The sequence below is a fragment of the Myxocyprinus asiaticus genome, chromosome 11 (genome assembly GCF_019703515.2).
Source record: "Myxocyprinus asiaticus isolate MX2 ecotype Aquarium Trade chromosome 11, UBuf_Myxa_2, whole genome shotgun sequence".
NCBI classification, from domain to species: domain Eukaryota; kingdom Metazoa; phylum Chordata; class Actinopteri; order Cypriniformes; family Catostomidae; genus Myxocyprinus; species Myxocyprinus asiaticus.
This window is the reverse complement of record NC_059354.1, coordinates 30,811,154-30,825,676: the sequence shown is the minus strand read 5'-3', so window position 1 is coordinate 30,825,676 and position 14,523 is coordinate 30,811,154. Positions and strand designations below refer to the sequence as shown.

The 14,523-nt window shown below is 39.9% G+C and overlaps 1 protein-coding gene across 1 annotated transcript in view; it reads right to left on the bottom strand.

Moving 5' to 3' along the window:
* The window catches only part of rnf17 (ring finger protein 17), an 85,330-nt gene that overhangs the window by 36,601 nt on the left and 34,206 nt on the right, over positions 1–14,523 (bottom strand). Inside the window, 2 exon segments of the mRNA XM_051709858.1 lie at positions 4,880–5,015; positions 10,272–10,438. Of these exon segments, the coding sequence (XP_051565818.1) occupies positions 4,880–5,015; positions 10,272–10,438 (303 nt within the window).

Sequence of the window (14,523 nt, the reverse complement as noted above, 5' to 3'; positions counted from 1 at the left end):
AGATGTGGAATGGAAACAATATAATAGGGACTTTAAGCAATAATGACGGCGGAATGGAGTATTTAATCATAAAAACAAACAAATAAAAAAAGTCGCCCATTTAAAACAGCAAGAGAATGGGATGCTTGCAGTGTTAAATAACTGTCAGAAGAAGAGTTTTACTTTTGTACGATATAAATAGCCTATATCTAAAACCTAGATATTATTATTAATAGGCTATCGATGTTTTTGAGTTTTTTTTATTTAAAGCCTTTAACCATGTGTAATTTAACAAAAGTTTTGAGGAGGACGTTTAGGTTATTTACTGTGTTCACTTTGCATCATCTCTTGTAAAACATATTCTAACATTTACTTTCCTAATCGGTCACATACTATCGACTGTCACTATGGCAAAGAAGAAATGCTTTAGAAATTATGGTTTCAACATCAGGAAGTGATTGATGTAGCGTACACGCAATGGAACAGAACGCCGTAACCGCACCTGGTGCTTACAGTCCCTATTAAGAATGACACATTCTTTTTTGCTTTATGTGATATCATGAAAGAACATATAGTGCATCTGGAAAGTATTCACAGCGCTTCACTTTTTCCACATTTTGTTATGTTCCAGCCTTATTCCAAAATGGATTAAATTCATTATTTTCCTCAAAATTCTACAAACAATACCCCATAATGACAACGTGAAAGAAGTTTGTTTGAAATCTTTGCAAATTTATAAAAAAAAAACACCACATGTACACAAGTATTCACAGCCTTTGCCATGACACTCAAAATTGAGCTCAGGTGCATCCTGTTTCCACTGATCATCCTTGAGATGTTTCTACAACTTGATTGGAGTCCACCTGTGGTAAATTCAGTTGATTGGACATGATTTGGAAAGGCACACACCTGTCTATAAAAGGTCCCACAGTTAACAGTGCATGTCAGAGAACAAACCAAGCCATTGTCTGTAGACCTCCGAGACAGGATTGTATCGAGGCACAGATCTGGGGAAGGGTACAGAAAAATTTTGCAGCATTGAAGGTCCCACTGAGCACAGTGGCCTCCATCATCCGTAAATGGAAGAAGTTTGGAACCACCAGGACTCTTCCTAGAGCTGGCCACCTGGCCAAACTGAGCGATCGGGGGAGAAGGGCCTTAGTCAGGGAGGTAACCAAGAACCCTATGGTCACTCTGACAGAGCTCCAGCGTTTCTCTGTGGAGAGAGGAGAACCTTCCAGAAAAACAACCATCTCTGTAGCACTCCACCAATCAGGCCTGTATGGCAGAGTGGCCAGACGGAAGCCACTCTTCAGTAAAAGGCAAATGACAGCCCGCCTGGAGTTTGCCAAAAAGCACCTGAAGGACTCTCAGACCATGAGAAACAAAATTCTCTGGTCTGATGAAACAAAGATTGAACTCTTTGGCCTGAATGCCAAGCGTCATGTCTGGAGGGAACCAGACACAGCTCATCACCTGGCCAATACCATCCCTACAGTGAAGCATGGTGGTGGCAGCATCATGCTGTGGGGATGTTTTTCAGCAGCACGAACTGGGAGACTAGTCAGGATCGAGGGAAAGATGAATGCAGCAATGTACAGAGACATCCTTGATGAAAACCTGCTCCAGAGCGCTCTGGACCGCAGACTGGGGTGAAGGTTCATCTTCCAACAGGACAACAACCCTAAGCACACAGCCAAGATAACAAAGGAGTGGCTACGGGACAACTCTGTGAATGTCCATGAGTGGCCCAGCCAGAGCCCAGACTTGAACCCGATTGAACATCTCTGGGAAATCTGAAAATGGCTGTGCACTGACGCTCCCCATCCAACCTGATGGAGCTTGAGATGTCCTGCAAAGAAGAATGGGAGAAACTGCCCAAAAATAAGCGTGCCAAGCTCAAAGACTTGAGGCTGTAATTGGTGCCAAAGGTGCTTCAACAAAGTATTAAGCAAAGGCTGTGAATACTTATGTACATGTAATTTTTTTCGTTTTTTATTTTTAATAAATTTGCAAAGATTTCAAACAAACTTCTTTCACGTCATTATGGGGTATTGTTTGTAGAATTTTGAGGAAAAGAATGAATTTAATCCATTTTGGAATAACCCTTAAAAATACATTGTCATTGCTTTGTATAAATTAGGTTCCCGCGAAAGTTATCATGTATAAACATACATATGCACCACATCTCTGTGCATGAGCACAAGGTATTTTAGAATATGATAGAGAAAGTAGTCGGATTCAAGCGTTTACATGGCTAATATTTTTATTTTAAACTGATTCTTTTAGGTCTACACCACCCCCTTCAATCAGATTGAAATTTCATTCGGATCCAGCTCAGATTATTTTTGTTTACACATGACGGCTTTTCAATCAGATTGAGCTATCAGTCGGATTATAAACCGATTATTTGGTTGCATGTAAACATGGCTAATGATTACATTAAACAATTCCAACATAACAAATGTCTAAAACCAGCCCTGGAAAAAAAAATGGGACCTCCGAATCACATTTATCACTAATTATGCAAATGCAATTACTTCCTTGTTCAAATGTGGGATCCAAACCCGGATCTTCTATGGTGCTGACGCAACACGCTTCCGGTAACGCCACAAGGGAAGGTATAAAATACTTAACTACCATAAGTTTCAGTTTCAAGCTGAAGATGATGTTTGCACCACTCAATATGGTTGGCAGACATGGTACAATGGTATTCAGTACTTAAAGGAATAGTTAACCTAAAAATTTAAATTAGCTGATAACTGACACACTCAGACCATCCAAGATGTATGTCCAAAGAGTTTCTTTCTTCATCAAAACAGAACTGAAGACTTTTAGGATTTCATTTCAGGCCTGCTCCTCTAAATAATGCAAATCAATGTCCTCCATTTTTTGACTGTCCAAAATGCATAATGCGGCGAGCACAGAGAAGCCTTTACAGCCCAGTGAAAGATTTGTATCTGATGGAGAGAAATTGAAGCAGAACAAAAGAGACCCAAGATGTCCAGCACACGAGAGCACTTTATAAACTCTTCAAAGATCATAAGCATACAGTTAAATGTGGACTGGTTGCTACATCAGGTGCATGGACAGTGATTGTGCTGTCTGATGCGCTTAAAGAGTTGTTTCTCTCCAGCGCATAACTAACATTTTGTTGCTACTTTCCATGTTTTATAATCCATAAATGTTATGAAATTAAAATCAGGCACATATTTCCATTTCGCAAAACTGTTTGTCTTTACAACAAACGAGTCTCCATTAAACTTCACTGAGCAAGCGAGTGCGCACATTCGCAATGGAAAAAGAGCGCGCATTCATTTTGATAAAACTGTGCAACATCATACCATGATTTAAGATTCAATGTAATTGTGCAGCTCATGGATATTCTACTGACATCTAAGATGTCAAAGTGTGGTTTTTAAAGTGTTTTAGATCATTTCTCATCATGCAAGCACATGCAACACAATGAGCACCAGGAAGCGAATTTCAGCGCCAGTCAATCTGCACTGCATTTACAGATGACTGTACTATATTAAACTGTATATTATTCTAAATATAATGTATAATAATAATAATAATAATAATAATAATAATAATGCTAAGGGTCCTGATAGTCCTGATGATGCCAAATGTAATATCTGATTTCACCAGTAAATTTACAACTATGGCAAACATTATTTTACTGGATAAGCATACACTAGCATTGAAAATGACAGTTTAGAAACATGTAATCAGTGACAATACTATTTTATAAGGTACAATATTCATTTAAAGTAATCAAAACGTATGTAATCAGTGACAATGTACTAGCATTTGTATCTAACATAATTATGTATTTTTCAACTGACAGAATTATTAATATTTCTATTCTGCTGTCAACATTGCCCACTGTGGGCTGATTTTTAGTCATTTTACATTTTAATGAACAGCACTTGTTATGTTTTACAAGTAAAGGAACTGTTTTGCACATGTCCTAAAACAGGGGTAATCAATTAAAGTTCCAAGAGGTCCGGTCTCTACATTTCCTTCCCAGCAAAGGTCCAGACAATAACCTACATGGTGTCAGTAGTCAGTATACTGTAGCTATGAAATGACATAAGGAATGCTTAATCAATTTTATGAAATAGTTATTATAAATTTACAAGTTGGCAGCAATAGTATTTTGCAAAAGAAGAAAAAAGGAAAACAGTCTCTTCAAAATTAGGCAAGGATTATGACATTGGGGCCCCAGAGACAAAGCCAAAGTAGTGGGCTCGATTGCTGCTCGATTATGGCAAAAATCATAATCACGATTATTTGGTCAATATTGAGATCATGATTGTTTAACACAATTACTCATTGACTTCGAAAACATCATGCATTTACTGAACTTAAAAATAAAATAAAAAGCCTAGTCTTTTTAACAGTGGATTTCCTTGAACTTTAAATATATTTCAACTGAAAAACTGAAGTATTAAAAAATTAAGCTACTATGAATTATTAAATATAAGTGCATGTCAATGAAGATGATTAAATCTCATTCTACCTTGTTTATTTAGTGAAAAACATGCCTTCATTATTTTTAAATAGTTTTTTTTATTTAAAGCCTTTAAAATATCAAATCCACTTGGCTGCAATGGCTGTTTGGGTGAAATTATGGTTGCTTTGATAAAATAATATAAAAAAAAATCCCCTTTGAGCCATTTCAGAGCAAATACCCAGCCCTAAGCATATGGGTAATACAAACTATTTTTATGGTGGTTTTTCTTTTTTGTCCTGCTTCATGGTCATTTTAACATTCTTCAAAATTTCACACTTTGTGCTCCACAGAAGGAAGAAGGTCATACAGGTTTGGAACGACATGGGGGTGAGTAGATGACAATAGTCTCATAACACTGCGTGTGTGTGCTTTTATACTCACTAGTTGTATATAGAAGTCTGACGGTGTGTTTACATGAGAAACCATAGCTTTGACCTCAACGTTGAGTTTGGGGGAAACTGGAGGGTAGAACAACAGGGCCACACTTCCTCTAGAAGCTGGCATAGGAGAATAGAATCTGTACAAACATACACATACACAAATAATTTGACATAACCATTTTAACCAAAGCACCATATGTTTTCCAAATGGAGCAACTTATTTATTTCAAGTCATGGATATATATATATATTTTAACTTGGGCTGTCAATCTATTTACATTTTCTAATACATTTTCATTATATACCAATTAATTAAGTGCAATTAATCGCATTATTATTTCTTGAGAAAGTCCCCAAACAAAAGTAATTAAATATAAATTACAAAATAAAATATTTATAAAATGTATGGCAAATAATAAAAATAATTCAGACTGAAATATATTGCATTATTGTGGCAGACAAGCAAAACATTGATTACTAGACAATACAAAAAGTGGCTTTTGAAGTCAATATTTTGTTTTATTCCCATATCACTGAACAAGCCTAGAGTCAACAGCAATCCATTTTGCATTTAGTCAACATTTCCTGGGTGCGTTCTTGCGTTTCGTCTGAGCTAGATGCTTTTGGAGCATCTCACTGGTTTCGATCCTCCATTTCTAGCACGTTGCATCAAGTTGAAAGTAGTTAAAACTTTGAAAATTGCATCTCAAGATTCCTGTATTCTATTGTGCTTTGTCCAACTGTCAAGAATACATCCTGTGTGACCACCTCTCATTCTGCGGCTGCATTACTTGTGAGGTTTGTTGAGGCATGCTCAACAGCTCTCTACTGATATTGCTTGTAAAAACACGTTCAAGCATTAATTGCTCCAATGGCAGGAAAATAGGTACTTTTATTACAGAATTTACATACAGGTCAGGGGGCATGATTAATTGTGTTAATTTCATAAAAGGTATGCATTTTTATAGAATTAATCACACTAAAATAACATGCTAATTTGAGTAGCTCCATCAACTGGCCTAAATCTCTCCCTGGCTTACAGGCCATCCTTAGCATCCAGCATTGTTTCTCTTAACTATCTGACTGAAAAAAAAAAAAAAAAAAAAAAAGAGCAGTAGCACAGGTGTCAGTATTTAAAACACACACACACACACCAATCTCAAAGCTGGAGAGTTGCATGGCGCCATGTGAGGTTCGGACGTGTGAACAGCGAGCTCTGTGCACTTTGCTAGTTTTAATATTTTTTGTGTCATAAACCGGTGAGATTCAATACACCCTGATTCTTAACTGTTGTAGAAAGACAATGTGTCAAAGAATGGAGACATTAAAGACACTTACGTGCTCGAGCTGAAGCCCCCGAGCAACAGGCCGCCCGAGGAATGGAGTGCCTTTGTTTCTTTTCTGAAATTCAACAAATGTTAAAGGCTGAAATCAATGTTTATATGGAGACCAACTGGGCCTCAGTATCCTCTGTGGGCATGGATTGGGAGGCACTTAAGGTGGTTCTTAGGGGTCGGATCACACAGTATGCTTCATTCATCAAAAAATCCAAAGCACGAGAACTCGTGGTGTTGGAAGGGAATATTAAAAGTGCCGAGGCAGAGATGAAGTGCTGAATGTTATCTGATGGCCTCAGAGAATTGACCCGATTGAAATAAAGATATAATACTATTTTGTCGTGGAAGGTTTTGGCTATTCAGAGCAAGATTCATATTTTGAGTCGGGGGACAAAGCAGGGAAGCTTTTGGCTAGATATATAAAGCAGAGAGAGTCTTTTTCTACCATTCTCTCAGAGAAATCTGCAGGTGGTGAAATAAACTCAGCAAAAATAGAAACGTCCCTTTTTCAGGACACTGTATTTTAAAGAATTTTGTAAAAATCCAAATAACTTGGGCCTGGGTAGCTCAGTGGTAAAATACGCTGGCTACCACCCCTGGAGTTCGCTAGTTCGAATCCCAGGGCGTGCTGAGTGACTCCAGCCAGGTCTCCTTAACAACCAAATTGGCCCGGTTGCTAGGAAGGGTAGAGTCACATGGGGTAACCTCCTCGTGGTCGCTATAATGTGGTTTGTTCTCGGTGGGGCGCATGGTGAATTGAGCGTGGTTGCCGCGGTGGATGGCGTGAAGCCTCCACACGCACTATGTCTCCGTGGCAACGCGCTCAACAAGCCACGTGATGAGATGCGCGGGTTGACTGTCTCAGACGCGGAGGCAACTGGGATTCGTCCTCCGCCACCCGGACTGAGGCGAATCACTATGCGACCACGAGGACTTAGAGCGCATTGGGAATTGGGCATTCCAAATTGGGAGAAAAAGGCGAAAAAAAAATCCCCCCCCCCCCAAAAAAAAAAAATTCCAAATAACTTTACAGATCTTTATTGTAAAGGGTTTAAACAATGTTTTCCATGCTTGTTCAATGAACCATGAACAATTAATGAACATGCACCTGTGGAACGGTTAAGACACTAACGGCTTACAGACGGTAGGCAATTAAGGTCACAGTTATAAAAACTTAGGACACTAAAGAGACCTTTCTACTGACTCTGAAAAACACCAAAAGAAAGATGCCCAGTGTCCCTGTTCACCAGCGTGAACGTGCCTTAGGCATGCTGCATGGAAGCATGAGGACTGCAGATGTGGCCAGGGCAATAAATTGCAAAGTCCGTAATGTGAGACGCCTAAGACAGCACTACAGGGAGACAGGAAGGACAGCTGATCATTCTCGCAGTGGCAGATCACATGTAGCAACACCTGCACAGGATCGGTACATCCGAATATCACACCTGCGGGACAGGTACAGGATGGCAACAACAACTGCTTGAGTTACACCAGGAACGCACAATCCCTCCATCAGTGCCAAGACTGTCCGCAATAGGCTGAGAGAGGCTGGACTGAGGGCTTGTAGGCCTGTTGTAAGGCAGGTCCTTACCAGACATCACCGGCAACAATGTAGCCTATGGGCACAAACCCACCTTCGCTGGACCATAGAGGACTGGCAAAAAGTGCTCTTCACTGACGAGTCAAGGTTTTGTCTCACCAGGGGTGATGGTCGGACTCGCGTTTAGCGTCGAAGTAATGAGCGTTACACCGAGGCCTGTACTCTGGAGCGGGATCGATGTGGAGATGGAGGGTCCGTCATGGTCTGGGGCAATGTATCACAGCATCATCGGACTGAGCTTGTTGTCATTGCAGGCAATCTCAATGTTGTGCGTTACAGGGAAGACATCCTCCTCCCTCATGTGGTACCCTTCCGGCAGGCTCATCCTGACATGACCCTCCAGCATGACAATGCCACCAGCCATATTGCTCGTTCTGTACGTGATTTCCTGCAAGACAGGAATGTCAGTGTTCTGCCATGGCCAGTGAAGAGCCCGGATCTCAATCCCATCGAGCACGTCTGGGACCTGTTGGATCGGAGGGTGAGGGCTAGGGCCATTCCCCCCAGAAATGTCCAGGAACTTGCAAGTGCCTTGGTGGAAGTGTGGGGTAACGCCTCACAGCAAGAACTGGCAAATCAAGTGCAGTCCATGAGGAGGAGATGCACTGCAGTACTCAAGGCAGCTGGTGGCCACACCAGATACTGACCCCCCCCCTCTTGTTCAGGGACACATTATTCAATTTCTGTTAGTCACATGTCAGTGAAACTTGTTCAGTTTAAGTCTTAGTTGTTGAATCTTTTTATGTTCATACAAATATTTACACATGTTAAGTTTGCTGAAAATAAAAGCAGTTGAAAGTGAGGACATTTCTTTTTTTTGATAAGTTTATTTACCTCAGCCACTGATATTAGAATTCTTTAAAAGCATTATCTTGATCTTTATAGTTCCATATCTTCGTCCACCAATGAAGATATCAGAAACTTCATGGAACCATTAGAACTCCCTAAACTGATGACTTGAGCAAAAAATTCTTGATTCTGGTATAAACTTGGAGGAGCTTGGTGAGGTAATCAAGGCCTTGCCTACAGGCCATGCTCCAGGGCCAGATGGCTTTGCCGCTGAGTTTTTTAGACCTTATGCTACAGAACTGACTCCACTTTTGTTAGAAGTTTATACGGAATCATTAAAGAATGGAATGCTAAAATTGTCAAAAATTTTGGCTAACTGATTAAGTTATGACATCTCATATACATATAGATCAGGTGGGGTTTATTCAGGGTTGCAGCTCTTCTGATAACATCAGGCGTCTAATTAATATCATGTGGTCAGTGGTGAATGAGCAGGCTCCAGTCGCTGCCATCTCGCTTGACGCTGAAAAGGCGTTTGATATGGTAGAATGGGATTATCCTTTTTAGATTTGGAAATACACGGGTTCGGGAAGACTTTTATTGGATGGATTAAGTTACTTTGTAGACACCCGGTAGCGGTGGTACAAACAAATGGATTAATTTCAGATTATTTTACTCTGCAAAGTTGCCCTCTTTCCTGCTCTTGAATCGCTCTCACGGTACTTTGATGGCATATGTCACGGTGACGCGCCGGTGGCGCCGTTTCAAGTCGGACAAAATTTTGAACCGACATTTACTGCTTTAAATCCAGCACTGATCAGTTGCATGAAGTCACCTCTTGTCTTGACATGTGACCCTCAAGTTCCACGTGTCATGTCTTTTGATTGGTTTTTGTTAAGTCTGGTTATCTTGTTTATTATTTCTGTTGTGTTATTGGCTCTTTGGTTTATTATTTTTGTTATTCACTGGTCGTCTCGTTATCTTGTTAACCCATGTCTGTGTATTTAAGCCCTCATATTTGCCATTGTCCTTTGTCGTGTATTGTGAATGTATCATTGCCTCTCTGCTTGTCCTGGTTCTTGATTTTTCATAGTCTTAGTCATAGTTTTAACTTTTTAACTCAGAAACAGACAAATAGCGAGTAAAACACACACACACACACACACACACACAAGTATATAAATTCTCATGTTTTGATCCATTAAGACTTTTAAAAACTTTACATTTAAGCACCATTATGTGAAAATGGTAAAAGCTTATCCAACTCAAATGCATATGACATCAAATAAACAAGAATTAGGTCAGAAGTAATCTAAAAGCGTTCCAAAAGCAACCAGATAAAATTACATTAAAAATGTAATACAAGATATTACATTACTGACAACTATAGTCATATAATTTGTAACCAGTACCAGATTACAATTCAGAAGTAATCTACCCAGCACTTGTCTCTGGCACACACATAAGCGGCACTAATCTGTCATGGTTTAAATTTAATTTAGAATAGTTTTAATTTTAATTTTTTTTATCTTTTCAGAATCGTTGGAATCGTGATGCATCAGACAATCGATTTTGTCTTCCAACCCTTTGCGTTAACTACTAAAAGAAATCTATGAATTAAACGTTATTCTCATCTATTGACCGACATAGATTTGACTTGTACAGACCTGGCCAGTTCCATGAAAACTAGGTAGTCCCGCATTGACAGCATTGGTGGTTTTTTCAGGTCTACCATTAGCGTGTCTCCATCTTTACCAAACACCTGCATCTCCACGGCCTCAGAGCCCAAAAGACGCCTCATCTCTTCACTTGCTTCTGAACTCCACCCTCTCACCTGAAACACATGTGAACACACATTCAGAACAACACTGAACCGCAACAAAAGCCACTTCTGAATGCTCAAATGCTTCATTACAGGGCAGCAGTGAATAGCACTATTTTCCAAATGTCCATAAAAACAGACATAGATCAGGGTCTGTATTCACAAAATATTTTCAAGTTAAAAGTAGCTTCCAACTCTAACTAAGGAGCAACTCTTAAAAATTACGGGCATATCACTCATGACCAAACTCAGTAATTCTGAGCAGTAATTCAAGTGAAAATCTTCAGTTAATATGAAGTCAGTTCTTCTGGCACATTTTTTTTTTTTTTTATATCTTATGTGGACCTGGAATGTGGAATGAACTCTTCATTGGATCTCTTGTGTGTTCCTCAATCAATTTAAATATTTTTAATTTGTTATATATTAGTATTGTCAATATTGTTTTTGTTTTTGGGGGTTTTTCCCCTTTTTCATCCAATTTGGAATGCCCAATTCCCAATGTGCTTTTAAGTCCTCGTGGTCCCATAGTGATTCGCCTCAATCCAGGTGGCGGAGGACGAATCTCAGTTGCCTCTGAGAGCTTCAATCCGTGCATCTTATGTGGCTTGTTGAGTGCACTGCCACGGAGACATAGCGCGTGTGGAGGCTTCACACAATCCAACGCGGCATCCACACTCAACTCGCCACGCGCCCCACCGAGAACGACATTATAGCGACCACGAGGAGCTTAGCCCATGTGACTCTACCCTCCCTAGCAACCGGGCCAATTTGGTTGCTTAGGAGACCTGGCTGGAGTCACACCCTCAGCACACCCTGGGATTTGAACTAGCGAGCAAGCGAACTCCAGGGGTGGTAGCCAGCACCTTTACCACTGAGCTACCCAGGTCCCCCATTATTGTTATTATGCAGGAAGCTGAACATTTTGGGAAGATATAGGGTGGACATGTTTTCTTTAGTGCTCAAGTAAGAGCAGGGGAATCATTACAATAATAAGCATTTACAATTCATATGTCTCAAACAGAGCAATTAATGTTTTAGCAGAAATTCATAAGCAAAGTCTTAATTTAGCTAATATTTATGCACCTAATGTTGATGATCAGGGCTTTTTTATAGATCTTGAAGGGATGTTGCAAGCCGCTGGCACCTCTCATGATATAATATTGGGAGGAGACTTTAATCTTTTGATGGACTCAGTCCTTGATCATAGTGAAGCAAAAGTGTGTAAGCCCCCTAGAGCAACATTGATGCTTTACAGGATGTGTAAAAATCTTGGTCTTACAGATATTGAGACTTTTGAACCCATCTGACAGGGACTATACATTTTTTCATCAGTCCATAAGATTTATTCTAGAATAGATTTTATATCTCTCTCTCCAAGTCCTCCATTTCATCTGATGTTGATTGCTCAATTTGAAACATTTTAGTCTCCGATCACACCCTGAGGTGTTGCCACATATGGAGAAAAGGACATCATATAGTTGGCACTTTAATGTATCCCTTTTGCAAAATCCTGAGTTCCAACAAATGTTAAAGGCTGAAATCAATGTTTATATGGAGACCAACTGGTCCTCAGTATCCTCTGTGGGCATGGATTGGGAGGCACTTAAGGTGGTTCATAGGGGCCGGATCATACAGTATGCATCATTCACCAAAAAATCCAAAGCATGAGAACTCGTGGAGTTGGAAGGGAATATTAAAAGTGCCGAGGCAGAGATGAAGTGCTGAATGTTATCTGATGGCCTTAGAGAATAGACCTGATTAAAATACAGATATAATACTATTTTGGTCGCAGAAGGTGGAGTTTTGGCTATTCAGGGCAAGACAGTCATACTTTGAGTCAGGGGACAAAGCAGGAAAACCTCTGACTAGCTATATAAAACAGTCTTTTTCTACCATTTCCTCAGTGAAATCTGCTGGTGGTGAAATATTTACCTCAGCCATTGATATTAATAATGCTTTTAAAGAATTGTATCTTGATCTCTATAGTTCCACATCTTCATCTACTGATGAGAATATTAGAAACTTTGTGGAACCATTAGAACGTCCTAAACTGACGGCTAAGTAAAAAAATTCTCTTGATTCTGAGTTAACCTTGGAAGAGCTTGGTGATGTAATTTAAGCCTTGACTACAGACAAGGCTCTGGAGCCAGATGGCTTTTCTGCTGAGTTTTTTAGATCTTATACTACAGAATAGGCTCCAATTTTGCTATAAGTTTATACGGAATCATTAAAGAATGGAAAGCTTCCGCCAATCATGACGCAAGCCCGGATCAGTCTGATTTTTAAGAGTGTAAGAGTTACCGTCCAATTTCCCTGATCCAGCTAGATGTTAAAATATTGTCAAAAATGTTATATACATATAGATCAGGTGGGGTTTATTCGGGGCCATAGCTCTTCTGAAAACATTAGGCGTGTCATCAATATCATGTGGTCAGTGGCAAGTGATCAGACTCTGGTCACTGCCATCTCACTTGATGCCAAAAAGGTGTTTGTTATGGTAGAATGGGACTACCCTTTTAAGATTTTGGAAATGTATGGGTTCAGGAATACTTTTATTGGTTGGATTAAGTTACTTTATAGACACCCTGTAGCAGCGGTACTGAAATTAATCCATTTGTTTGATTATTTTACTCTGGATAGGGGCACCCGGCAGGGTTGCCCACTTTCCCCATTATTGTTCTGTCTTGCCCTGGAACCATTAGCAGCCGCGATTTAAAAAAAAAAAAAAAAAAAAAAAAAAAAAAAAGGATGATTTTCCAGGGGTGATTGCGGGAGGTGTGGCGCATAAGCTTTTGCTTTATGCAGATTATATTTTATTATTTGTCTCCGACACTTCTAGATCTATGCCTTGCCTCCACAGAATTATTAATTCCTTCTCCAAGTTCTCAGGATACAAAATCAATTGGTCTAAAACAGAAGCTTTGGCTCTGACAGCATACTGTCCAGTAGTGGCTTTCCAGCCAGGCGCCTTACAGTGGCCCAAACAGGGCATTAAATATTTAGGTATTTTATTTCCACCAAATTTGTTAATTTTGACCCTCTAATAAAAAGGTTTGAGCGATGTGGACAGGTGGGCTTCACAACATTTACCGATGATTGGGAAGGTCAATGTAATTCGAATGAATTGTATTCCAAAATTCAACTACCTGCTACAGTCACGCCCTATAGATGTCCCCCTCTCTTATTTTAAGCAATTTGAAAGTATAGTGAAGTCCTTCATTTGGAATGGTAAGCGTCCCAGATTGCACTTCAACAAATTACATAGGCCGATTGACAAAGGTGGACTAGGCCTACCCGAGGTTTTATTATTATGCTTCTGGTCTCAGACATTTGGCTCATTGGTCGCTTCCACCTGAAAGGGCCCCTCCTTGGTTTTGTATTGAACAAGAATTTCTTGCCCCTATTTTGCCATTGCAGGGCCTGTCTATCAAATTAACCGGTGAAATTAAGTTACACCCAGTCATCTTGCATTTGAACTCGGTATGGACAAGTGTTTAATTCGGACATTTATTCGAATGCTGCTTCAAGCATATTGTTGAACCCAAAATTATGTATTGATAAGTCCCCCTTCTGCTGGTCAGAGCGGATTGTCAGGGGGGTTGCTGCACTCGGTGATCTATATGAGAATGGAGTGTTGAGATCCTTTGATAATTTGACTCAACATTTTGGGATTCCCAGATCTCAGTTTTTTAGGTATTTTCAGTTGCGCCACCTGATCTGTACTATTTTTGGGAGTAGTTTACACCCCCCTACAGCAGCAGATACTTTGGGAGAGATGCTTGCTGCTTTTGGTAAAGGACATGAGGCATCAGTGTATTACACTTTGCTAATTCAGAGTTTGGGGGATGGAGCTTTAACTTCTATTAAGAGATTATGGGAGAAAGATTTTAATTTGGTGTTGGAGGATGGGGTGTGGGCTGGGATTTTAAAAACATTCAAGTCTGCATCTATGGATGCAAGGGTGCGCCTTATGCAATTTAAGATTTTGCGTCGATTTTTTTGGACCCCCTCTAGAATATAAAGGCTTGGTCTTAAAGACACACCCACCTGCTGGATATGCCAATCGGATGATGGAGACACATCCCATGTTTTTTGGG